The sequence below is a fragment of the Betta splendens genome, chromosome 21 (genome assembly GCF_900634795.4).
Source record: "Betta splendens chromosome 21, fBetSpl5.4, whole genome shotgun sequence".
NCBI classification, from domain to species: domain Eukaryota; kingdom Metazoa; phylum Chordata; class Actinopteri; order Anabantiformes; family Osphronemidae; genus Betta; species Betta splendens.
The window spans coordinates 12,603,905-12,629,681 of NC_040899.1; the positions used below are offsets into that span (position 1 = coordinate 12,603,905).

Sequence of the window (25,777 nt, forward strand, 5' to 3'; positions counted from 1 at the left end):
GGTCTCACGCGCGATGAAAACACGGTTATCAAATAATTGAACAGGACTTATCCACCCTGTTTAATAAACTACTGTAGCCATTACTTTAATTGTGTTCCAACACGCAAGTCTGCTTCGCGCTGATTCCTTTTACGAATGCGCTCCGACGCGGCACTCACCACACTCCTCCTCGTCCGAGTTGTCGCCGCAGTCGTCCACTTTATTGCAGACCTGGTCCGAGTGCAGGCAGACGTGATCGTTCCTGCAGCGGAAGGGTCTGGTGGGAGGACAGGGGAGCTTCGCTGTGGATGGAAACGCACCGAGGTAAAAAAATATATATATATATAAAAATATATAGATTTTGGCTTCAAAAACAAACAAATGAAATCTTGGATTCAAGCAAAACAATGCAGTTTCTCCTGACTTTATAGCACATTCATCAGCTATTTTTAAGGGACAACGTGTGAGACGCTAACGGCACCCACCGCACATGTCCGCGTCCTCGTCCGAGTTGTCGCCGCAGTCGTCCTTGCCGTCGCACACCCACGTGTGGAGCTTGCACAGGGTGTTGTTGCAGATGAACTCGTCGGTGCGGCAGAAGAAAGCACCTGCAGTCGCACGCAGACACGCGGCCGTGAGTCACCCAGACGAACGCGTCCGAGGTTTGCAGGATATACGAGCCAGGACCCCGAGTTTGACGCGATTCTAATGGCGGAGCGTTTTGCATAATGATCCAGGAGGCCTCGGGTCATTTAGCCTCGCAAATCTTTTATCTCGTTTTAAATCTTTCATTCCTGTCATCTTTAAAATCTCTACCTTTGCGCAACTCATTCTCAGCTTATTAGTGATATGCCACTCCGTTTGTTCCTTTCACAATAAAAGCTTTATTTGACTTCACCCATATTTCATCTGTGAGCTGCATTCAGACCTACCCTGGCTGCAGTTCTCCTCGTCGCTGTGGTCCATGCAGTCCAAGACGTCATCGCAGCGCCATCGCCGGGGGATGCAGTGAGCCCGATTCAGACACAGGAACTCGTCCTCTCTGCACTCCTTCACGCAGCCGACCTGTCAGCAAAGACGCACACGCGTCATTAACGCCCGCTCCGCCAGCCGGCAGACAAAGCGGTTTTATTCCCTGCTTCTCTGGATCCTCTCCAGCCGGACCGACCTCATCTGAGCCGTCCAGACAGTTGTCGTGTCCATCACACCGCAGGCTGGCGGACACGCAGCCTCCGCTGGCACACACGTACTCGTTGACGGAACAAGGGGGAACTACTGGGGAAGGGCAGAGCATGTGAGTCAGTAACAATCCCGCTCGTCCCTGCACCAGAAATTCACTGGGGCGAGACCTCTTCTTTGTGAACAGGTGGTAAAACTGCACCTCGAGGTCCTGTAACGCTGACAACTTTTTACAAGTCTTTGAATGTGTCGCTTCCAAATACACAGTGATGTCGTGCGTTGGGGTTGTGAGGCTCCTACTGTGAACTTCCTGCTGCTGGACAAAGTGCTTCACCGTACTCGGCCCGTAATGAACGGAGGGAATGCAACAGTGCAAATCAGAGCTGAGGCCGATTTCACTCCTGAGTAAATTGACCACGTATTGTAATAAAGAATACCTCAAACCACTTCCTTCAGCAATTAACATGGAGGTCCATGGATACAGTATATTATATATGTGATTGGGATTATTAGTGATAATCAGTTGCATTCTAATGGTACGTATTTTTCCTGCAATGTGAAGTATTTGTCCCCGAGATGATTTGATTGGCTGCACCAATTGTAGCTCACTCAGTTTACGGAAGCTTTGCAGTGCATGTGGATGTGAACACCAATTACCCCTACTAGCCATTGGCAGGAGGTTACATAAAGCATACGTAATAGTAAGAACACTAGCAAACTGCAAACTCCACAGCTACAGACATAGACACTGTAGAAAGTTACCTATATATTTTCTAGAAACACACTGTCCCCATCTGGCGCTTAGAGGCACAAATCTGCACTTGAGGAAATACTTTTACACCTGTTCCCTGGCAGTTCTTCTCGTCTTCCCCCATCTTGCAGTCTTCCTGGCCGTCACACAGCCATTTCAGGGAGATGCAGAGGTTGTTGTGACATCGGAACTGGTCGTCGGCACAGTGTGCTTCACAGTCTTTCTACAAAAGAACAAGAGACACAAACGTAAACACATCACTCTGTCCTGTGTCATAATGAAAACGTAATGGTGCATACTTCGGTGGACGCCCTCAAGAAATGACTTACTACTGAAACCTTTATTCTTTAATACATAATAACTCAATAATAAAAACTCAAATACGCTTAGCAATCCGAAGTTCCAACAGTTTAAAAGAAGCATGTGCACCCGCAAACGTGGTGTGTGTAGTGATAGGGGGCCTTTAATAATGTATGGAAACAATTTAGCAATCGCTGCAAAACAACAACCAAAGTATTCTGCGAATAACAAATGTCATAAATACTGTGGAATAAAACACTGAGTGAAAGGCAACTTTTCCTCCTAAAACGATTTGACAGCAGCGACCCAGGAGGCAGGCTCCAGGGGGGAGACATAATAAAGGGTTAATTAGGGGTGCACCGCTTTGCATGGAGACAGATGACTCTTTATATGAAAACTGCTTTAGAAATGTTGAAAAGAGCAAGAGAATTAGCCAGAATAATGAACTGTAATAACAAGGTTTGTCCTTGAATTATGCAGCGCGCTGCATCATTACCACCGATGGGGCATTATTTGTACAGTATGAAGCTCTTCACACCGTGCGGCGCCAAACAAAGGCACATTCCCCTTTGTTTCCTCACATACAGTAGAGCAAAACACGACTGGCACGTATCAACAGCAATTTGAGGCTTTAGAACACTTTAAGATTTTCAAGCACGTCTACAAACAAAGCAGGCAAACACTTGTTTTTGGGATTAGGGTTTCCCCAATAACAAACAGAATGAAGTACAATATTTCATGCGCTGACATTTTTGAAGGTGCAATGACTCATTAGGGTGAGATTTGTCGTCCAGCATTGTTCGGCGACTGTGACGGGGAGATTTGGACCCAACACAATGGATTCTGCTCAGACTGGGATTATTTTCATTGCAAGTGGTTATTTGTGCTTTCAATTTCATTTCCCTCACCCAATTTGGGCCGTTAATCTGTGCTCTGCTGCAAGCTCAGACAAAGCCCAGAGATCAGTTACAGGCTGAAATACACCACCCGTGCATGTGTGGATGCTAGAATTTGGCCGGTGTATGCTTTTAAAGTTATTGTCATATTTAATATCATGCAGCCCTGACCTCATCGTGATTCAGTACGTCAGTGAGTGTCTGGCATCATTTCTACACTGACAAAAGGCAAAATGCCAGATGCAAATGCTCAATGAAATGAATTTGAAGAGGTTCTTTTCTTGGAGGTATTTTCTATCAATTTACTTATAATTAAGCGTGTTGCTAACAGATCAGTGCCTCAGTAAATAATAATAACAAAGTGGTTCAAAAATATCTAAATACTGGCCTCATCTGAGTTGTCCACGCAGTCGTAGTCCCCATCGCAGCGGAATCGGGACGAGATGCAGTCGCCGTTAGCGCAGGCAAAGTCCTTGTGGTTGCAGGTTACTGGCTCTGAGGCGACACATAGAAATAAAATGCATGAATAAAAACTCCTTCCAGAAGTGTGCACACAAAACACAGGGATCCCCCCTCGACGCATCGACCGGCCAAAAGCATTGTGTTTAGAATCGCACGCTAATGCTCTGGCAAAACCACAGCTTGAGTTAATTAAAGTAATTTTGTATTAGAAGTGGGGAAAACCTGGCAAAGCTGACTGGGATGTAAATGCATTCATTACAGCTATCACAATAGACGGGGCACCGCGGTCTCTGAAGCCAACAATCTAGTATGTGTCATTTAGTACAGGCCCGTCCCTCAGGACCATATTAGCTAAACAGCTGCCTCGGCTCCGCTGTCTGCTGCTCCGCTCTTGTTATCATAGGCTGTTAACTGTTGCTACCAGCACGCTCCTGACAAAACTTCCAACAGGCTTTGCAGCAGAATCTGATTTACAGCCTCGCCCCTGTCCGCGTGGCCCACCTGCTTATTTCATTTCCACGCGACGCCTGACTGGTTTGTATTTTGCATTTTAAGTGGCGTTAATGGCGACGCGTCTAATAATTTACACGCAAGATGCACACACAGCAAAAACACACAAACTGCAGTGAGGGTCCAGGTAGGTAAACAACACAGCTGCAGGAGTCTCGGTGCTCGAAACCTATAAGGTGGGTTCTACCATTTTCATTTCCTAAAGAGATGACAAAAACGTAAACAAAAGGGAGCTTGAGCTCGTTAGATAACACAAGAGCAATGAAATCGAGAGCTCGGATCTGAGACTCACAGGATTCTCAAAGAAACTGCACAGCTAATAAGTGCACGGTTGAAAAAGAGCAGGGCCTGGCTGAATCGATAGTGGAAAGTGTGTGTGTGTGTGTGTGTGTGTGTGTGTGTGTGTGTGTGTGTGTGTGTGTGTGTGTGTGTGTAGACGCGTGTCTGAGATGTTGTTTGTGCTGATGGGAGGAGCCGTCAGGTGTCCAGCTCTTCTCTCTGCCCATGTGCGTGTAGAACGTCGACGGCGTGTACAAACGAACCGAGCGAGGGGATCCAGGTTTACTCACTGCAGTTCTCCTCATCGGAGTTGTCTCCGCAGTCGTTCTGGCTGTCACACCTCCAGTGGTCGGGGATGCAGTTGTTATTCTCGCAGCGGAATTCATGAGGTCCGCAGGTCTTTTCATCTTTTTCATCAGGAGCAAACAAACACAGAGATGAAAATGGCTTCAAAGAGCATGAATATTAATATTGTGCGCGCTATCATATTTTCCACGTGTAATCATCATTTCCTCAGGGTTTCCCCGAGCAGGTCTGACACCGAGTTCAAAACACGGCGCGCACTCGAGAGGCTAACGCGGCGTAAGATGAAATACCTGACTGTGCTACCGATCAGGCCTCGGCAGAAGCTGTGACAGGAAGTTGGCAGAAGTGAACTTTTTCAAGAAAACATACAAGGAAATTTCAGAACGGCGCATAAAATTTGGATTTTGCCATTGGGTAATACTACGAGTATGTAGGCAGGTACATAATGGTATATTGTAGAATGCATTATTATGGGCAAGACATACATCCATACCATATGAAAAATCTGAATTATCTTTTATTAGAACTGAAATCTCTAAATTGCCAGAATGAGATTTTTTCAAAATATCTGAAAATAAAAGCGTGACGCCATTGTCTCACTGAAAGCTTCTAGTCATTTTTAGGCAAACAAAGTGCGACAACTCTGCTCTCCTTTACAGCAGAGAAGCATCAAAAGACTAAGGTGGGACAATCTGCCTGGATCTCTTTCCAACATGACAGCAGGAGGAGGAAATCAGAAGGGAAAGCTGGTGCAGTGGCAGAGGACACAAGGCCGCGCTTAATTAGAAACGAGCTCAGTCGCTCGTAGCGCGAGCTGAGGCGAAGCTCATCGACGTACGGACGAGTTAAACGTCCACAAAGAGGACATTTGAAGGGAAAATAAAACACCTACAATGATTTAGATGATGATTAACGATAATTCAGACACCAGCAAACAAAACCTACTGAAGAAAGATAAACATTTCTCTGTCTTACATCAGGCTCTTTTTAACTTCATTGACATTAACGCAACAGCAGAATCTTCACACGCAACAAATCAAAAACTGCAAAGACGTCTATTCTAATTGTGAGGCGTGAAAAATGTTGAGTTGGCCTCCAGAAAACATCCAACCCAATACAGTAAGTCACACAGGTTGATAATAACAGATAGTGTGGTTCTCATGTTCAGCACACAGTCCATTTGTGGATACATTCACTAAGACCACTAAGCAGCTCCACTGGTGCCCTCAGGGTTAAGGGCCTTGCTCAAGGGCACCACAGTGGTGCTAATGAGGGCTGAGCCAGCACTTTTTTACTTATTCCACTGACATTTAATCCAGGCTGTTGGAGGCCGGCTCAGTAGTCATGAGTATATCCACTCTCAGACATGCCCAGCAGTTTGAGTCCAGAGTCCAGTCTCCAAGAAATGCAGGAAAGGCGTTAAGGAACTAACGAGTGTGGGGCAGAAACTGTCACCTAAGCTGTTTGAGCATCTTTCAACAAATACAATCCTGGTAGATAGTGATAAAAAAGTTCTGTTTTCCTAAAAAAGTTCTCAAGGTTGTTTACCCGTTTGTGTAATGACTGCTTCGACCTATAAGTTACGCACTGACGGGAACCTAATTTGATTAAGTGTTTGTGTGAAGTTAACGTTTAAAGGCGGACAGATGGTGGAAATTCAGGCAAACTGACATCATCGCCCTGCGCTCGTACCGACGACGGGGACAGCTGTCCTTCATGGATTTCTCTTTCAACACCATCAGACAGGAGATAAGCAGTATAAAGACTGAGCCCAGAGTGAAATTAATTCAGATGAAACTGCGCGTTGCACCTGAACTGAAAAGAATATGTGCAGCGGCGTGATTTACGGTTAAATGAAACTCACCGCAATTAGCCTCGTCTGACCCGTCGGCACAGTCGGGGTCCTCGTCACACACCCAGAGCTTGGAGATGCAGTGCATTGAGGCCTTGCACTGGAACTGATCTGGGGAGCAGGTGCTTTCAGCTGCAGGCGACAATACGGGAGGTGAGTGGGAGGAGGAACAGCAATACATACAGTACAAAAGCAAACAAAAGATTCTAATATCAATGCAGAGTAATATCTTCAAAGTGCTGGAGGTTTGTTCATACTATTTTAATTCCACCGATGTTTATTTTAACCATGTGATGAACTGGTAACCTGGTAAATGCTTTATACTACGAGGTCAAACGGCAGTAAAAAAAAAAAAAACTAGAGGTACAAACATTTCCCAGTGTTTCATCAGGTTCTTGGTAAGTTAATTGGCCCCTTTCTCACCCCCCCCACACACAGACACAAGGACAGCGTTAGGATTACGGTCGGATGGACGGATGGATTAATGTTGTTCATTTCAGAATCAGATCGCGCTAGCAGTCGAAGAACGAGCAACGCAATTAGCCTCACTTTAATGAAATCACTTATTTAAAGGTCTTCTCTTCTCATCCTGATAGTTTTACTCTCCTTCCCATATTCGCACCCCTCTTGCAATCGCACGCAAGACAAATGCAGAGGTCTGATGGGCTTTAATGTGATTTGTGCTGTTCTGATGAGTTGGGAATCTTTTCCTTTTTACATGGGGAACAGAACAGCTTAATTTAAGACTCCCTGCATGTGATGTTCACGGTGTCACATATTCTGTCAAAGTCGTAAATTAATGAAGTCATAAAAGACAATTAGGGTGACTTATCTTGGATCGTTTAATCAAACAATATTCGTCTTAAACCCTAAAACTGCCAGTTTCCTTTGGCTTCTGTTGGTACAGTGAGATATTCATAAGCCTCCCACTTTAAAACCCCAGTAAAGCCCCTTCTGAGACAATGAGCCTGAAAGTAATAACGCAGAGCCTTACGGCAGTCTGTCTCGTCCTCCCCGTCTCCACAGTCGTCCTGACCGTTGCAGCGAAGGTTGAGAGGGATGCACTTCTGCCTCCTGGTGCACTTGAACTGGCCTGACAGGCAGATGTACGTCTCTGAAAGGGAGCAAAAGAGGCAGAGCAGTGGGGTCAGGAAGAGGCAAACACGCCGACGCAACCGCTCACAATTAACCACAGGACGCCGTTATCAGCAACAGCGCATGAGACTATTACACCCATTCGCATTCTCACCGCAGTTGGCTTCGTCCGAGTTGTCGCCGCAGTCGTTCTCGCCGTCGCAGATAAAGGGGGGAAGTGCACAAAGGCCAGTGCCGCACTGGAAACGGCCGGGCTGACATTTAAATTCCGCTGTTAAGGAGGAAATTAAAAGTATAATCCGCGGTACGTGCTGCATTTAATAAGAGGACAGAAGAATTGATACAGTTTGTGAAAGAGCCAGAGACTGAAAAAACAACAATAAAAGCACATTAATAAAAAGGCAGCAAAAGTCACTTCTACCCCAAATCAATGTTGACTCACCAGTGCTAGTATTAATTTTAGTAGCTAGTATCTCCTGTCACTAGTTTATCATAACATGGGGCTTACGGCAGTCTGCAGGTTCATCTGATCCATCGCCACAGTCGTCCACCGTGTCGCACTTCCACCAGAACGGTATGCACTCATCTGTCCCACAGCGAAACTATGAGAAACGAGAAGCAGTAGGGAAAAAAAAAAGTAATTTAAAGTCCTAATAAATATTTGTCTGGCAATTTATGAGTCAACATTCTTCAAAGCCCAAATCAAAATCAATATACAGCAATTTCATAAGACCTACAGCACCTGTCAGGAGAAGAAAATATACAAGAGCTATTTGCCCTGAGGGGGGGAAATACTGATCAGACTGGAAGAGCGAACGCGCCGTCAGACTAAACACACGAATATGAAGGTAGAGAAGTGCTGCCGACCTGACTGGAGGTGCAGTTGGAGAGGCACGTCTTATTGTCAGCCGCCAAGTAAAAATTAGTGGGGCAGGCGCATTTGTGCTCCCCACCAGGGGAGAGGAGGCACAGGTGGCTGCATCCGCCGTTCGCGATCTGACACTGGTGCTTGTTTACTGCACAGAGGGAGAGAAGAACAGCGGCGCGCTATAATGAAGACGCGTGACCACCGCCCTGCGGCGCCCGATCGACGTCTCCTTACCCTCGGGCTGACGCAGGGAGTGGTACACCTTGATGGACTTGATGGCCTGCCAGGAGTTGAGGAGCTCGATGCCGTGCGCCCCCGTCGTCTTGTGGGCGCGTCGCAGCGACTTCGACTTCCCATCCGTCCAATAGACGAAGTCTTCGAACAGCGTCAGCGCCATCACCCCCTGGATGTGGTCATAGGGCACTGGAGGTGGGCAAGAGGCCGGGGCGGACGTCAATACACTCATTTATTGAACTTAGCAACCAGGCTGCTGCTAATTGAGAAGCAAATATTCATCCAACATCTGGTACTGTATCAAGTTTAGATCCCCAAAATGTCAATCTTCAAGAGAGATGGCACCTTGGTCTCACCTTTGCGCCTTTGGGTGCCGTCCATGTTGGCAAACAGGATGTGGTTGTCGTCAGCCCAGTACAGCCTCTTGTTAGTGTAATCGATAGTGAGGGCCGTCGGGGTGTAGATCTCGGAGTCAATGATAACCGCTTGCCCTCGTCCGTCCATGCCGATGCGGCCGATGTACGGGTGATCGCAGCAGTCTACCCAGAACACGTACCTGGTCAGGAGCACAGCACAGGTCCAACAGATCCATTTACTGTATGCGCTACAGCGGGCAGACCCGAGTGCTGCATCTGAGTGCGTTTACCCGGTCTGGGGGTCAAGCGTCAGATCCGTAGGGTTCTTGAGGCCGGAGCTGATCAGGATGGTGGGGTAGAGGCCGTTGGATTTGGACACCTCCAGCGTTTTCTTTTCCGCATCACACCAGTACAGGTTTTTTCCTATCCAGTCCACCGCCAAGGTGCTCGGCACAGCTGTTCTGTGGACTATCTGGTGAAGGGAGCAGAAGGTAAATCAATGATTTCAAATCTATTAATGGGATGTTCAAATAGTTTATTTTAGTAAAACAGACCACCTGTTCACTCCTGACAAACAGAACATAAAGCACAGGACAACAGAGGAATAAGGTTATGTAATATAGTAGTGAGACATAAATGAGCTATTGTAACATTAGAGCCAACAGTGACAGCTTTAGACGTGGATGACATTAGTTAGGAAATAATTATTCAAAGCAGAAAATTCTAATTACTGTAAGAATAACTAAACACAGTTAAAGCGCATCCTAATGGGGTTTGATGTGTGTTTACAACTGTACCAGCTGTTTTTAGACAGCTTGTAAAATGCAAGGAAATATTTAAATCACACATCTTGATAAACTAATTATTTATTGTATAAATTGTTCAGATCAGAGTGACATAACAACAGGCAGGCAATAAAAACAAATTTTAAACTCTAAATCAACTTTAGATGATTATGTTTGAGTAATAAAAAGCAAAATCCGATACTGTATCTAAGTAATAAGTACATCTTTGATGAGTAATGTGAATACCAGAGTGGCAGTGATTTGTTCCCTATCACAGATAATCATAAGTTTTGATAAATTGAAGGTGTTTGTTTAAAATGTTCAGTGAAATCCACATGTTCAATGTTGATTGAGAACTGAATAGATCACATTGACCTTGTAGTCAAATAATCTTCATTCAGTGCATTTACCAACATTGTCAGATTAGCTTGAGTTCTATCTTTTTAATCAATTGTCAGCATTTGAAATAAAGACTGAAGAAATCCAGAATGTTTGAAGAATCTATTCGGTTTAGGATTTAAATACTGTGGCACTGACGCAATTATACAACACCATTGTACCTACAATATAGCAGCCTTTGATGGCTAAAGAACTAGGACAGTCCCTGCTATAAGTGTAAGTAGCTAAACATTATACTGTAAGTACATATAACTACAGAGCAACTTCAGGTAATTGAATAAATAACATGAATGCCTCTAATCTAAAACCAACCTTGTTTTTAAGCAGACTTCTCTATACTAGTCAGATAATCCTTCCTTGGACAATCTCTGCTCTCCAGGTGTTCCTTTATTATATGACAAGACTGTACTTATAGCAATGCATATCAGTGACTCTTTTAATTAACTCAACGCGAGAAGCTCCCTGATCTCTGTCCCAGACAGCCTGTCCCATTACAAATCTGCAGCCGTGGCTCGAACAGAGGCTATGGAGGTAATTGAGCTGAATGAGTCTGATGCCCCCATACGCCGATGCTAATTCAGATGTGGGATGGAGGTGCAGGTGTTCTGCTGAGGTCCCGGTGTCTGGGCTCTGATCCCGTGACCCAGACGAACTTTAATTATTACACCCGTGAGCACCACTGTCTGGTTCATGTGACAGCGACTGGTAACACTTGTGTTGTTACGGACATACATCTGTCAGCGTTGAGCTAGTGTTGGATATAAATAATAAAAAAATCTATTACGGTAGCCATGTGAAAACTTATGGGAGTCTTATTGAGAATTGATACGAACCTCTAAAAACAGATAATAAAAATGCTGAATTACATCTTTAGATTTTAACCAAGCCAAAAAGCAACTTCATTTACATGGTGGTAAACCAGAGAGGAAGCAAGTAAGAGCCACTCCATGCTGTGGTACCTTGAGGTCGCTCCCATTGAGGCGCATCCTGTTGATCTTTCGTCCACTCGGCCGGGTCGAGTCCACCCAGTAGATAAATTCTTTTTTGTAGTCGAAGTCAATGTGGATGATGTTGTTGAGGCCCTGATAATACAAGAGAGAAAAATAAAAAAAGGAATAAAATAGGAAAGAACTGCTCAACTGACAGGGAGGAAGGAGTGTGTATGCATTTAATGTGCATGTCAGCACAATCTGCACCTCCGCCTTCTCTTGTGCAGGTTATTGTAAAGAACTCACTAAAACATTGGGCCATAGGTGTGAGGTACTGCTATCGCTTCCCTGAAACGCCGGAGTGTGACACATGTAATGCAGCACCGTTTCTTAGCTGCTTGATTCTGAGAAGGAGATTTCAAGGACTTGCACTGAGATTGAATTTTGTCATTTTACAGCACAGCTACTGTAGGACCCCATTTTTATAATTCACAATAACGGGTGATTGCAGACAAAGGTCGGGTTCAAGTCATTTGAAATGATTACAAGTGGAAAAAGCAGGAGGATGATGAAAGAACACGTTCTCGTTCCGTCTGTAACGCTGATGGACGTGCTGTAGATGGTTTTTCCCACAGCTTCCATATTTGCAGCATCACAAAGCTTCAGGAGGAGGAAGTCAAAGGCCCATCAAAGAAGAGGAGTGAGATGCTTCCCGCCTCTGTCATGCTCACAGGACCCCACTGTCAGTCAGACGGAGCCGCTCGCTAAACAAGGGCCCCCACCCTGCCGTCTCACGCTGTGGGTGCTGAGAAAAGGTGTCAGATAATCTGACAGGCGAAATGAGACGTCTTCATCAGATCATCAGCACCCGCACAGACAGGCGCCAAAGTGTCCGGGGGGAGCCTCTCTCCACTCCGAACATCAGCTGTGGAGTCCAATGCTGCACTTTTATCTCCAGAACATCCCTGTAGGTGGGATAGGAGGCAACCGGGAGCGACTCAGAACCATGTACTGGTGTGCACATCCTGTGAAACTGCTGCAATCGCCGAGAAGCACAGAACCACCCGCGTTGCTAGCGGCAACGTGACGATGCTCAGTCCAGGTGAGGAAACAGGACGCTGAGTCATGGGAAGTGGACTTGTATCTTCTTAGATAGAAACGTTTCTCTGCTCATCCAATGAGCTTCACGGGGCTGATAACGCTACCTGGATGAGTAACATAGCAGCGGTCACTATACTGTACGTACTCAAGCATAGTTTTATCAGTAGGGTTTAAATGAGTTACAGCTAATTTAGAGTCTGTGATGAAAATTGATTCATTTTGTCCACTGAGCTTTTAAACGTCTACTGTTAAAATGTTATCACGTTGTTCAATTATAATTAAACCAGAGTTCGAGCACAGCTGGTCAAACATGCGCACATGTGGTATATGCTGAGCCATGCTACTGTACATATGCTAACAGGAAAAATACATTAGTTCCAGTTACTGTTAAACGCAGTGATAAGATGTAGATGAAGTGCAGTGAATGTGGCAACTGAGAACTCGCACACAGATGATTAAGCAGATTGAGCTTTACAGGACAAAACAGAAAACAAGAGGCCTGCGGGCTGATTTACATCAAATCGCAGCCAACGAGCGGCCGCTTAAACATCAATCAGAGCAGCATTCAATGACTGGAAGCCACTGAACAAGACACTTGCATAAAAACGAGTCATTTAAACCTCCAAGAGTTTACGAAACGCCCGTAAAGAAATACGAAGGCACTCTAAGATTAAACATAGAACTTTTCCAGAGGTTAAAGGCGGCTCGTTTCCCCGTTTGGTTCATCTCATGTTTCTTAGCCGATAGGTCAGATTAAGAGAAACACGCACATGTTCCCGTCCACCCTTTTGGCGGAAGATTAATCACCTCAGAGATTTTATTATTTCAGTGTTACAGAAACAAAGCGCACTGTTTTGGCCGCACCACATCAATCATGTCCCTTTGGGTATTTCATATTTTTCATATTAGCATTTATGGTCTGTGCTGATTGCAAATGCGTAGCGGCCCTGGAACAGGAAGGGGTCAGCATTTATACTGACACATTTTAACGAAAACATCCACACATCTGCCTTTGCCGCCTCCTGACATTAGTCTATTTTCAAAGCAGCCGAACGTCTACATGACTTGCATTGAATATGCGCATTGAGATTATGATTTATATGGATGTGGAAGAGGGGGGGGGGGGGGGGGGGGGGGGGGGGGGAGGCAGGGAGCCACGCTGGGATATCGTCAGGCACATTCATCAGGTTAGTTGTTTGACATCTGCTTCTACCTGCATGTGTGTTCCCTCCTGTTTATTTACTGAATCACATCAGCAGTGAACTAGGGTCCAATAACACAACATAGTGTGTCATTCAGTGAGATTTGTCATTCATCGAGTTGCAATGTAGGGAATGAAGAGGAGACAAATGTAGGTTCTGCAAGGATCAAGGCCTCCTGAGTCCATACTCCACTAACATTTATTTTATTACTAGGAGGTCAAGTCCCTTTCTGGCGGTTTTACTAGTGGAACTGGTGTCAGCTGGTCCCGCTTACCTGTTTCAAGATGGTGTAGTTTGAGCCATCGACGCTCAGCTTGCGTATCTCATGGTGGTCTGCCATGATCAGAAAAGGCTCTTCGGCTGAAATGAGGAAAACGTGACATAAGAGGACAGGAAGTGGAGCGCCGCCCCGCTGCCCAACATTTAGAAGGATGTGTGTGAAACAGATGTGTGTCTGACCTGACAGAGCTTTGCACGTGTTGGGATTTCGCTCCAAGGCTTCGTAGCCGTCGACGCACAGGCACTTGAACGAACCGTAGGTGTTGATGCAGCGCTGGCTGCAAGGAAGGGTGGTGGAGCACTCGTCGATATCCACACAGGTCTTCCCGTCGTCCTTCAGGTGGAAGCCAGGCCAACATTTACACTGAAAAACGAATCGTTTGCAAGACAAAAGTCTCTCACTTATCTATAAAAGTGAACTTTGACATAAGTCTATTAAGTCTGAAGCTGAAATGAAAAATTATGATGTTGCCTTATATAAAGAAGAGTATCACAACTCAGCTTCCAACATATATGATGACATCAAAGCAGTGATACAGACATACTGTTCAGTGCATCAACAATTTCGCTGCACTTCAGTGACCAGGGTCCCCCCAAAAAATAACTAAAAGTGCTTGTATCAGCTGCTCTGGACCCGCCGCAAATCCCTTTCTTATCCAGAGTTATAACCTTGGGGGGCCTTTCTGCTGATCTCTCTGTTTGGGCCACAGATGGATGAGCTAAGGGTCTGCATTGATGTGATCTGTGTCCAGCTCTGGCCAATTCATGACAGAGGAGACGCTGAGGCTTTTCTTCCTCTCTGGGCTTTTCCGATGCATTGAACTCTCGCTGCCGCGGTCCGACAACCAGAGCAGCCACACATGTGCTGTAACTCCAGGAGATGTGACCTTGACCTTGATTCAGGCCTGAAAATCACATGACTATTTCCTGGCAGGTCAAAGACACCCCCCCCCGCTGGCGAGGGAGCAGCCGCTGGCATCGACTTGCCTTCAAGCACTCAAGGTTATTCATAAAGTGGGAGCTCAGATGGATGTGCTCTCCCACCCATCTTTATCTGTTCAATGATGTGCAAAGTTGGGCTTGATTCATTACTGGCCATTAATCATTCATGTCCACTTTATGACTAATAAGAACCCCCACGCTTTGCCTGCTTATGAATTTGCAGTGTAACAAGACAAAGCTCTTTAAGGCCTCTGAATCCTGACTCGACCGCGGGTCGCTCACCTTGTACCCGACGGGGAGATCGTGGCAGTCCTGCGTGCAGCCGCTGACTCTGCGGTTCAGGCACTCGTTCACGTTGCAGTTCCTCTCGTCCGACTGGTCGCCGCAGTCGTCCTTCCCGTCGCAGAGGTTCCCCTCGGAGATGCAGCGGCCGTTGGAGCACATGAAGAAGGAGCCGTTGCACAAGCTTCCTGAAAGGAGCAAGACACGACCGTCACTGGCGCAACGCCCCTGCGACGCCTCATCAAAGGGAGCCTCGACAGACAAATCGCCTAAAGGGGAGTTCTCCTCCTCTCTGGCATCTTTTTGTTTCTGCCCAATGCGCCCCCCCCCCCCTCGTTTTTCCGGGCATGCGTTGCTTTTGGTGACACTGATGGAGAGATTCCGGCTTCAAGCCAAACAACATTCTCACCTGCGGCTAGGCATTTGAGATTCAGCGGCAGCTCGTCGGAGCGGTCGGGACAGTCGGCGGAGCCGTCGCACTCCCACTGGGAGCTGAGGAGACAGCGTCCGTCCCTGCAGCGGAACTCGCCGGATCCACAGGAGCGATAGACTGGGGGGAGAGGGGAGGAGGGCGTTTTTGATGCAGCCGCGCAAGGGCCAAAGGGTCAAAGACGGGACTGATGAGGTTTTCATTGCGAGTCAGACTTATTGACTCAGCGTTCATTTCAAACACACCTTTAATCAAACTTCAGCCAAGGCAGCAAATACTTTCCTCTCCGTTCTTATCATAAAATCACTGACGTGGTAACATTTTTAAATTAAAAAAATTCAGAATTGGATTAATCTGTAATAAAACAGCTTAGTTCATTTAACAATATCCATCAATATAAACTTCACTAAATGTGATGATACTTAACACCTGCATCATTTCAAACAGTGTAATTACAGTGTCTCTCGTAGTTTTGCATAAAACATCAGCAAAGGTCCAAGAATAGTCACTTGTAGGAGATAAGAGTCATGTTTAATTTGTTAATCAAAGAGCTCTTTGAGTTTCATATATTTTAATATTTTTCAAGGAGCATCTTATTTCTGAAAAACGCGTATATGCGTCTGAGTAGATTTACATATACCACCGGTGCATTAGAAGCAAAAGAGGCCGGGATAAATGTACTTGCCACATTCGACTGACTCATCAGATCCATCGCCGCAGTCGTCGTCGTGATCACAGACGAATCGCTGGGGGATACACGCTTTGTTGTGGCAGCGAAAGGAGCTGTCATCGCATGTGTTGTTGGGTGCTAACGCATGAAAAGAAGCAGGTTCAAGTGCTAATCAGTGGATAAACAAATTACCTTCCTATAACAAACACGCTTGAGCCTCGCTCATCCACGTGTCCCTGTGATTCCTAATTGCCTCTCATCGTTCCCACGTAGCCTTGAATCGAGGGTTCGCATGAAAGGACCTTATAAAGCAGGGTCCGTGCAGCAACAGAAAACATACACACGTACTTGCACTCATGCTATTTAATGCATTGGCAGCGGAAGGCGAGGGTTTACCGCAGCCGGCCGCTGACAGCTCGTCGCTCCCGTCGGGGCAGTCCCTCTCGCCGTCACAGAGCCAGCGTTTCGGAACGCAGGCGTAGGAGCCGGGGCAGCTGAAGAGCCCCGGAGCGCAGGTCACCGAGCCTGAGGGGGGGCGGAAGTAGCGCTCAAAACCCAAATAACTCGCAAATGCACCAAAGGAGCAACAGTTAACAGAGAGGCAGGCAAAGCACTGTGTCACATTTGTTGTATTGTGTTAAGGTCAGTACCAGCAACATGTGAGGCCTGGGCATTAACATAATGGCTGCGCTAAGAAGCAGGTGTAAATACAGGACTTCCGTTACACATGTATATCTGTTTCATTAATATGTGACACTTCATTACAAAATAATTTTACAACCGGTGTTGGGAGAAACCGTTGCCGCTTCTGTGTGTTGCCTCTGTTTGTTTAATTATAGAATTCATTACACACACTTCTCACTTGCCCACTGCAATAACTGAGCCTCTTGGGCCTCTGTGATGAAAAACCCATTCGCCTCAGTGCCCGCTCCAAGCATCAAAAGCCGCCCCTGGCCTCATTCGCCGTCTCATTAAGACGTTTCATTTCATTTCTGTCCGGCGCGACGTTTGACCTTTGACCCCTCCCTTCAGCCGGGCCTGAAACGGTGCGACTGACCGCAGATCTGCGTGCTCTCGTCCAGGCCGTCCTCGCAGTCGTTCTCGCCGTCGCAGAGCCACTGCTTGGCGATGCACTTGTTTTTGGAGCAGGCGAACTGGTTCCACAGGCACGACGAATCTGCAAAACGCCATGAATCAAATAACGACGCCGCCTTTCAATCAAGGCACAACAACGGGGCTGGCTAGCGTAGCATTTGCCCGTCGGCTTGTCGACTGCAGATTTCTCTGCAGCAGCAAAAGTTTCTACGCGAAAGATTACAAACTGCATACAAGACCCTTTTATGACACTTATTAATAGTGACTAATTAATAGTGACATGTCTTTTCTTAGCTAGAAGAACCTGGGTTTTCAGAGGTGATAGCCAACAGCTGGATGTTAATTATGAAGGCAGCCCGCGATGCACCGTCAAATGTGGATATGTTCATAATCTATACTAAGCTGGTGTCAGTGAGCGTCTCTGGAGGAATCACTCTTTGGTTTCATTCTCCCGGCTGTCAGGCCTGGTCAGGCTCCGTCATAGCTCTGATGAGAAGTGAACGGAGGAAGGGGAAATAGCACGAGGGTATCGCATTACAAGGAAGCGCGGCTCCCGCGGAGGGTGCAGGGCGCGAGCTGGGGGTCCGTGGCCCCGCGCCATCCGTCCCGTCAGACTGTGTGCATCACACCGGCGACGCACGCGGCGACGCCAGATAAGGACGGGATGAACGTTGAAAGGGGCTAAATCCGGAAACCGTGATTATCCAGTCTTTCTGTACGCGATGCCGGATTTGCACTTCAAATGTTAACAGCTGCTTCAAGTGTATAACAAAATAGCAGGTCTCCGGCACATTAAATGTATCAAAGGGAGCCTTTCATGTCTCATTTTCAGTAGTGTTTCACAGAGGGGGGAAAAGCTTAATATGCATTGTGAAGTGACAAATGACTATTTCGTCTAATCAGATGTTGAGTTTGAAATTTCTCCAACGTAATGGCGTTTTCCTCAAACCCCCTTTGCAGCGAGATTATCAGCGTTCGGAGCTTTTTATATGATAATTAACTTAGAGGAATGGGAATTTTGTCTGTTTGTCCTGAAAAAGCTATTCAGAACTCCTCAGAAGAATTGAGGCATAATTCATATCTGTTCTGATATAAGCACATTTGAAGCACGGGATGTTATCGCCTCCACACGAGGCGCAAATTGTGTTTTCAGATAAAGGAACGAGGACGGCCTCCAAGTGTTACGCAGTGCTTAAACAAAGAATTATGAACAATTTACTAAATAAATCCAGCAAAATTGCTGCCTGCCTCCATTGGGTCCAGACGTAATAAATAAAGAAATAAATAATAAATAAATAAACGGGAATAAAGGTGCTGGTTAGTCATGCAATAAGTGGAAAGTAAAGTTAGTTTTTAGTTAGACATCTTAGTAATAATAAAAGAAAAGACAAATGTGTGTTTTTCTTCCTGAAAAGTGACCCTGGCGACATGATAAAATAAAGACAGACATCACCCCTCTCATCTCATGTTGTCTCAGGGAGAGGTGACGATATGCACCAACTCCACAGGCAAGTGAGAAAAGATCCTGCATCATTCCCCTGGGGAAATTCTGTTACACCTCATAAATGACAGCTGCATGGGTTCAACGCGTGGCCAGGAACCTGGGTAACAGGAAACCAACCTGTCCTACAACATGAGTCACAGTCATCCATACACTGACAAAATGATTCAAGTCCTGTTAACACACAAACAAAATAAATACTGTATTGTATCATATGGGACAGTGATGTCAATCAGTCTCTGCACATTGTAGACGCTGTCCAGTCTAAAGTGACTCTAACTGCTCTTTAGGAATAGCTGCCATTAATAATTAAGAGAAGGAAATCCTCCATATTCAGCATGTTCTAGTGTTTGTCTCCAATAGGATGTGTTTGCATTTGACAATTGCAAACAATTACATATGCTGCACTTCACCGACAATGCAATGCAACATTCATGCGGGTAGTGAACCTGCTCTCCACTTTTGTCAAGTGTTGCGCTCTGAGTGGCTGCAAGCAGAGCGTGCACTTTATGCGGGGGGCTCGACATGTGCTGTACGTGCTGTGCGCTACTGTACAGGCTAATGGTCTCAGCCAGCGTGTGCACGCGTGTGACCGAGCTGTGTCACGGAGCGGAGCAGCCGCTCTGACCGCCCACGTTGAAGCACACGGGCCGCTGTGCGTTGGAGCCCCAATGACTCCTGAAGAGGTTCAGCACCGACGGGGGCCGGTGCTTGTGACGCAAAATTGTATTAATCATACCATGAGGTAATAACGCGCTTCCTATTTAAACGTGGGAGGGGGGCGGGGGCTTGACTTTTTCATTTGATGTCCCACGTACCTGCTGGATCAAAGGAAAAGCAGGCATGTTTATGAGGGAAGAGGAGGAGTGGCATCGCAGTGTGTAATCCTTTCAAATGTCACCGCTTTCAACTGCACCCGCATTTCCATCTTCGCCAAGCGTTCCGGTGACTGATGGCTGATTAAGGAGGTGTTATAGTGGAAGAGGTTTATATTATAATTCAAAGGGAGGAGGGTGGGGGGGTTACTTGTGTCCTCAACAGTCTCACTCTGAATTCAGGGTCAGAATTTGACTTTCAAACAAGCAGCAACACCCACTTGAGAAATCTCGACGAGGGTGAGAAGGAAAAAAAACAAACAAAAAAAAAACAAAGTAAAAAGAGAAATTGCCTCACGGCGTGATAAACAATCATCTCTCGTCTTTCTGTCTCCTCCTAATATAGTGTGTATAATATGCGCTGCGAGCCTGGATCTATTTAAATGACAAAACATTACAGCAGCTTCTTGTTAATGGAAAATAAATATCCTCCCAAACCCTGACAGTTCTGTGTACAGAAAGCAAATATCTATTATTTATATCTGCTTGTTAGAACACAAAACACTTTAATGTGTTCCCTACACGTTAATGTGTTCCGCCGACTCGTCACTTTTTTGGTTTCCCACTCACCGCACTGGAACTCGTCCGCGCCGTCCTCGCAGTCCTTCTGGCCGTCGCACAGCCACACGCTGGAGATACAGTTCCCGCTCGGGCACGCGAAGTGTCCCTCCTCGCACTTCTGCCCCTGGGAAACTAGAGCGGGCGACAAAGACCCGGTCAGCAACGACGGGGCTCCTGAGGCCGAGGCCCCGCCTTCCTCGTAGCTCACCCTGACAGTCCGTCTCGTCGGCGTAGTCCCCGCAGTCGTTGGCGCCGTCGCAGATCCACGACGGGTGGACGCACAGTGAGGTGGAGTTGCAGCTCACAAACTCCTTTTCTTTCACCCCCAGCTTGTAGAAGTGGGAGCAGTCTCTGTTGCCTGAATACACAACACAGCGCCATTATAAGTGCCCCATCGCCATCACACTGATGGTGGAGGCGCAGGTGCGGGTGAGCGGGGCAGGGGTGAGTGATCGGAGTTACCGGAGCCATCTGCTCTGTACAGCGGCCGCACGTTTACACTGCCAGATTTTTAACAGCGCACAAAGCAAAAGGGCCTAAAAAGGACTCACTGCAGTTCTTTTCATCCGAGGCGTCGGCGCAGTCAATGACCTGGTTACACCAGGCTGAGCCGGGAACGCAGCTCCCATCCTTGCACGGTAATTCTGATGAGCCACACGTGACATCTGTGGGGGGGAATTTGCATTTCAAACAGATAACAACACTCAGAGGCAGTCTCAGGTACCGCTCACAACAATGCTTAGAACCTCTCTCTTGTTGTGGTGAAAATTAGCTCCCGAGCGCCGGGCGGAAGGCGGTGCGTGACGAGCTGCCGTATCTGTGCGCTCGCGCCGTCTGTTGCGATAGGAAATTTCCTGAATGTCACAACCTTCTCAGATCTGTGCGAGAGCGCTTCGCACTTAATATGGAGAGAGGGGCTTCCTGTTTGGGACCGTTCAATTTCACCTCCACCATTACAATGAAACGCAATCTAAAGATGTCACCCCGCGGTGGAGTGAACTCCTTCCTGGAGCCCCGGGATGCTGGAAGGTCCACGTTAATTATGAGCTGGATAAGAGGCTACACACAGAACCGTCCCCTATGGTCAACTGCTTGTTTAGCTGGAATATCATCAGCGAGTGGGAACAAAATCCCTGTAGCAGCAGCTCAGAAGCAGCTTTTCTTTCGGGTGGAGGCTGGAATCCCCTTTGAATGCGCGCCCTCTTTAAGATCTCTGGGCTCATTAGGCAGCGAAGGCCCAGCACAGCGTGTGGCCCTAGCTTTTCCATGCCGCGCTAACCGTTAGCGTCGCGGGACGGACTGGAGCCAAGAGATCAGAGAGGAGAGTTACTCACTGCTGCAGAAGGCTTCGTCCGAGTTGTCCCCGCAGTCGTCCACGCCGTCGCAGAAGCGGCCGTGAGCGACACAGCGCTGGTTGTAGCACGGCTTGAAGCCCCTCCGGCAGCTTCGGTTGTCTGAGCGGAAGCAAACCAACGTATTCACCTGCACACGGTGCGCTTGAAATGACTTCAGACAGCACGTCCTACCGCAGTAATGCATCTTCTCGTCCGATTTATCTTTGCAGTGGGCTATTCCGTCACAGGTCAGCTGGTAGTTGATGCACTCTCCGTTCCCACACTCGAATTCCGTGTGGATATTGCAGGAGGAATTTTCTGCTGCAGGAAAAGACAATGAGGGTGATGAACTATCAGGGTGCAGCTGTAAATACTGAAAAAAAACTCACTCCGTACATGCTACAGTACAGACTTGGTATTTGCAGCATCCAAATTAAAAAAATAAAAAAAGACACAAAACTTGCTTGCTGCTCTGGTAATGGCTGGAATGAGGCGGCAGCAGGGAGCCTGTCGTCCTCGACCGTGACATCCAGGCAAGCGTCCAGCTTCTCTGACTCACTTGCCATGTTTAGTCTAGCCAAACGTCCCTCATTTGAGCAGCTCCTCCCACCTTATGGACTATCCACACACAGCGTTTCACGTTCAGCCGGCAACGCGTCACATTGGGCGAGCGCTCCACTCGCGACTTCATGCAAACATCAGTGACATCCTATTTCTTTCCCGCCGTGTTTCTGCAATCTGTCCGAATTCATCGGCGCGCAGCATCAAGGCTTTATTTCCGAGCACTGTCGTCTGCGGCTACTGGAATCAAACCTGATTTGTCAACGAGGACGAGATGGGCAGCTGCCCGGGCCTTTCCTCTTTGTGGGTGGTTATGTAGCAACTGGCCAGTTTCTAATAATGAATTAAAATTCATGTAAGCGCCGCGTGGACCTGAGTCGGAGCCGGCGCCACATTAGACTATGCATATGAATATAGATGCCGTTTTAAAATAAGCAATCCATATTACAGTCGATATCTGGGTTCGCCATTATGGCCTCAGCATAATTGAATCACAGTCTTTTGACTTACACACGCATCTGTTGTCCTCCAGCAGCACGCGCTCCCCGCGGCAGGTGCAGTTGACCCTCCCGTACGGCGTGAGGAGGCAGAGATCACCGCAGCCTCCGTTCATGTGTCGGCACGGAGACAGCTCACCTTCAATAACAGCCAAAGAGAACTGACTGAGATGTCAGGAGCATCATCAGATGGGAGATTGTGAAGAGACTTTCAGACTTGTATCCTAAGGAATTATTGTTACTCATATATAGCCCTCATTAATATTCCAAAGTAATATTGTAATAAACGTAAAATGAATGTGGATGATTATTGCATATCATAGATAGGGAATTTCTTTAAATAGCTTTTTCATTTTGATTGTGAATACATCAATAAACAAGAATATGAATAAAAGTATTCTTTTATTTTAATGAATACATGCATGTTCTTATTGAGCATAAGCATCATCTGTTAGCACATTTTGTCTTGATATGAAGGATCATCGGTGGTTTATCAACTACAGGCAGCAAAGCTCAGGTAGCAAACACATTACAGTGCTACAGATATTTTCTGTGCCTGCGGTGCTGTCTGAAAAAGCCGTGTAGCTCCGTGGGAGTCGCATATTGAGCTAAATCGCATAATTTGACGTGCGGACGCAAACGATGAAGGGAGACGTTACCACTGTACGCGGCGGTCCTCGGAAATACGTGCAAAAACACAAGCCGAGCAACACCGACACATCATTCGTACACAGGAGTGTCCACTTGAAGAGCCTTTATTATTACCTGCCCTCGAGCCACGAGTATTTTATTTATGAGAAGAAACTGTTGTGCAGCTCAGGTAAAGCGTTTGTGTTATTATTATTCAGAGTCAGGATGGTCAAAGAAAATGCAATGGGAAATTAATATTGTAAGTCATGTAAAACCCAACTAGGATGAAGCGCCGGTCACTGCAGGTCATGCTGCAGACCTGCAGCTGTGTCCACGCAGGTCTTGTGATTTAATTATTTCCCATCATGATACAAACAAGGAACAGAGAGTCCAACCACTGGGACCAGCTTAAGTCCAACCCCTCATTTGTCCAACTTTACACAACACTTAGGAGACTCCCTCTACAACAGAGGCTACTTTTTTATTAATTACCTGTAAAACTTTACTTTCTAGCCATAAGACCATGCATCATGCACACTGCTTTTGTATATTAAAATTAGCAACACCCTTGATATTCATCTTAGACTGTATTTTTAATAACTTATCTTATTATCTTACTTTATAACTTTCACCCTGCAAAGATGTTCAGACAAAACCTTTTCAAAACCAAAGCGTCTACTTGTTTTGTCTGATCACAATTGTTATTAAATATATTAATATTACTGGCACTGGCCTGAAATGCATACTGTAGAATGTGTCTCCCCCTATAACTTAAAACTGATCAAACTGAATCAAGGCCTCACGAAACAAACAAGGTGATTAAGTGTGTTCAAACCATAGGAGCGACACAGCGAAGCACTGCTTCTCTCTGCGTACTCCTTCCTTTACAGTAAAATTTGCAAATAGCACAGCTTCGCATTATTCAGTCCATTGTCCTCCACTGCACCGACATAATAAATATGCACACGTGTTCACTCCTGCCTGTAAGCACAAACGAAAACCCAGGCACCTGCAAACAAGCGCACAAATATTTGCAGATACACAGGCGCATCCGTTGGTCACTCGAATCGAGCTGATCTCCAGGTGTTTAAATACTCACAGTTGTTTGTGTCTCTGGCCACAGCGATGATGCTCATGGGCTGATGGGGTATGTCTGCTCGAAGTATCTTGGTGTCGCTGCCTGTGAACTTGTTGGATCGCATCACTGACCTGCGGGCCCAGTCTGACCAGTAGATGAAGTCCCCGTAGATGGTCAGTCCATAAAAGTTCCCCAGGCCTGATTTGACTATGACCTATAATGAATAAAACACAGCAGTGATGTCAGGGCTTATCGCAGAGAACAACACAAGCGCACAATCTTTTTTTTTTTTTGAACAGCTCTCAACTAGCGAGGGAGTTGAGAGCTGTTCTAGGAATAAAAGTGGGGAATAATGTTTCAATTCATTAATCAACACATCACCCCTGCTGCCCACAAGACAGCTTAACCCAGATGTTGGGGGAGTAAATGACAGTGTCAATTGGCGGGCAGGCAGGAATCCATCAGACACCTCCTTGTGGGAATCTCCAGGCTTTTTGGGGGGGAGACGGAAGGCGGAAGGGGGGGAGTGGAGAGGGGTGGAGGGGATTCAGGCCTCCAGCAGCTCAGTCGTCTCCACCATTAGTGGGACAGGCTTGTAAGCCATTTCACATTACCCCTGTGCCATATAGGGATTAATAGGACAGGTGTTGATTAAAGGAGCCCAGTGTGTGGACGCAACAACTGGCCGTCAGGCAAGTGAGAGACAGAGAGAAAGATAGAACGAGAAAGAGAGGGAGGACAGCAGATGGGGCAGGAAGGAACATATTGATGGGAAATTAGATTTGGGAGACATTAGGTTGGCAGCCAGCGACGTATTAATTTCATTCTGAACTCGTGTTTTCAATAATGGTGAACATACTTCATACATTTGTATCGCACTTTCCCTAGTAAACAACATTCAGATGGTGCTTCACTCGTCTCCAGCCCACATTCTTGCTTCCTATTTCATCTGCTGCTCTCGACGAAGCGTCGCGTTTGTTAATGACGTGAACCTCCGCGCTCCAAACTGGCAAGTACTGCGGGGAAGAACGTGGACGCCGCTCTTATTCCTCCATCACCGACAGCACGTAACGGCACTGCTCCTGTGAAGAGGAGCTCGTAAGGACACTCCACTGCCATCTGTGTTTATATCCGCACGTCTCCAGACAGAACTGGTGCTTTACAATGCACTTTATCATTTTTATTCCAGGCATTAACATACTGTTCCTCGACCCGTTTTTGATTCAGAAATAAGATCTGGCAGCCGTGTGCGTTTTGCTGATGTAAACATATCGGATTTAGGAAAAGGAAAACAAACAAAAAAGCTGGCATTTCCATAGAATGTCTTGTTTACAATGGAAGGAAGGGGCAGTCCTCACAGCTTCACAATTACAGTTTTGGAAAATGCTGAAGTTGACAATCAGCCGCCTCTGTTTAATTTACACATTTTAATTGGAATGGAGAATGTGCACCCAGAGCGATCGCGCCGGAGAACCTTCATTAGCAGGATTAGTCGGCAGCAGGGGCAGGTGGGGACCCAAAGGTGAAGACTTCCTGAGCCTTGTGACCTGGCTCAGCAA

At 46.6% G+C, this 25,777-nt stretch overlaps 1 protein-coding gene across 9 annotated transcripts in view; it reads right to left on the bottom strand.

The window, feature by feature from the left end:
- lrp1bb (low density lipoprotein receptor-related protein 1Bb) overlaps positions 1–25,777 on the bottom strand; it is a 176,085-nt gene that overhangs the window by 19,504 nt on the left and 130,804 nt on the right. For 7 of the 9 annotated variants that reach the window (XM_029136893.2, XM_029136897.1, XM_029136891.1 and 4 more), the window contains 30 exons: positions 24,240–24,432; positions 22,524–22,649; positions 21,645–21,773; positions 21,453–21,572; positions 20,670–20,783; positions 20,327–20,476; positions 20,128–20,250; positions 17,144–17,263; positions 16,483–16,611; positions 16,102–16,224; positions 15,396–15,536; positions 14,987–15,174; positions 13,943–14,126; positions 13,758–13,843; positions 11,211–11,333; positions 9,358–9,539; positions 9,068–9,267; positions 8,712–8,900; positions 8,477–8,625; positions 8,118–8,211; positions 7,764–7,880; positions 7,509–7,628; positions 6,527–6,646; positions 4,647–4,763; positions 3,494–3,600; positions 2,000–2,132; positions 1,148–1,254; positions 912–1,044; positions 465–587; positions 159–281 (listed from right to left, as the gene is read on the bottom strand). In XM_029136893.2, the coding sequence (XP_028992726.1) occupies positions 159–281; positions 465–587; positions 912–1,044; positions 1,148–1,254; positions 2,000–2,132; positions 3,494–3,600; positions 4,647–4,763; positions 6,527–6,646; positions 7,509–7,628; positions 7,764–7,880; positions 8,118–8,211; positions 8,477–8,625; positions 8,712–8,900; positions 9,068–9,267; positions 9,358–9,539; positions 11,211–11,333; positions 13,758–13,843; positions 13,943–14,126; positions 14,987–15,174; positions 15,396–15,536; positions 16,102–16,224; positions 16,483–16,611; positions 17,144–17,263; positions 20,128–20,250; positions 20,327–20,476; positions 20,670–20,783; positions 21,453–21,572; positions 21,645–21,773; positions 22,524–22,649; positions 24,240–24,432 (4,063 nt within the window). The remainder of the gene's footprint in view (positions 1–158; positions 282–464; positions 588–911; positions 1,045–1,147; positions 1,255–1,999; positions 2,133–3,493; positions 3,601–4,646; positions 4,764–6,526; positions 6,647–7,508; positions 7,629–7,763; positions 7,881–8,117; positions 8,212–8,476; positions 8,626–8,711; positions 8,901–9,067; positions 9,268–9,357; positions 9,540–11,210; positions 11,334–13,757; positions 13,844–13,942; positions 14,127–14,986; positions 15,175–15,395; positions 15,537–16,101; positions 16,225–16,482; positions 16,612–17,143; positions 17,264–20,127; positions 20,251–20,326; positions 20,477–20,669; positions 20,784–21,452; positions 21,573–21,644; positions 21,774–22,523; positions 22,650–24,239; positions 24,433–25,777) is intronic. The other 2 variants (XM_029136895.2, XM_029136892.1) reach the window with 1 other exon arrangement.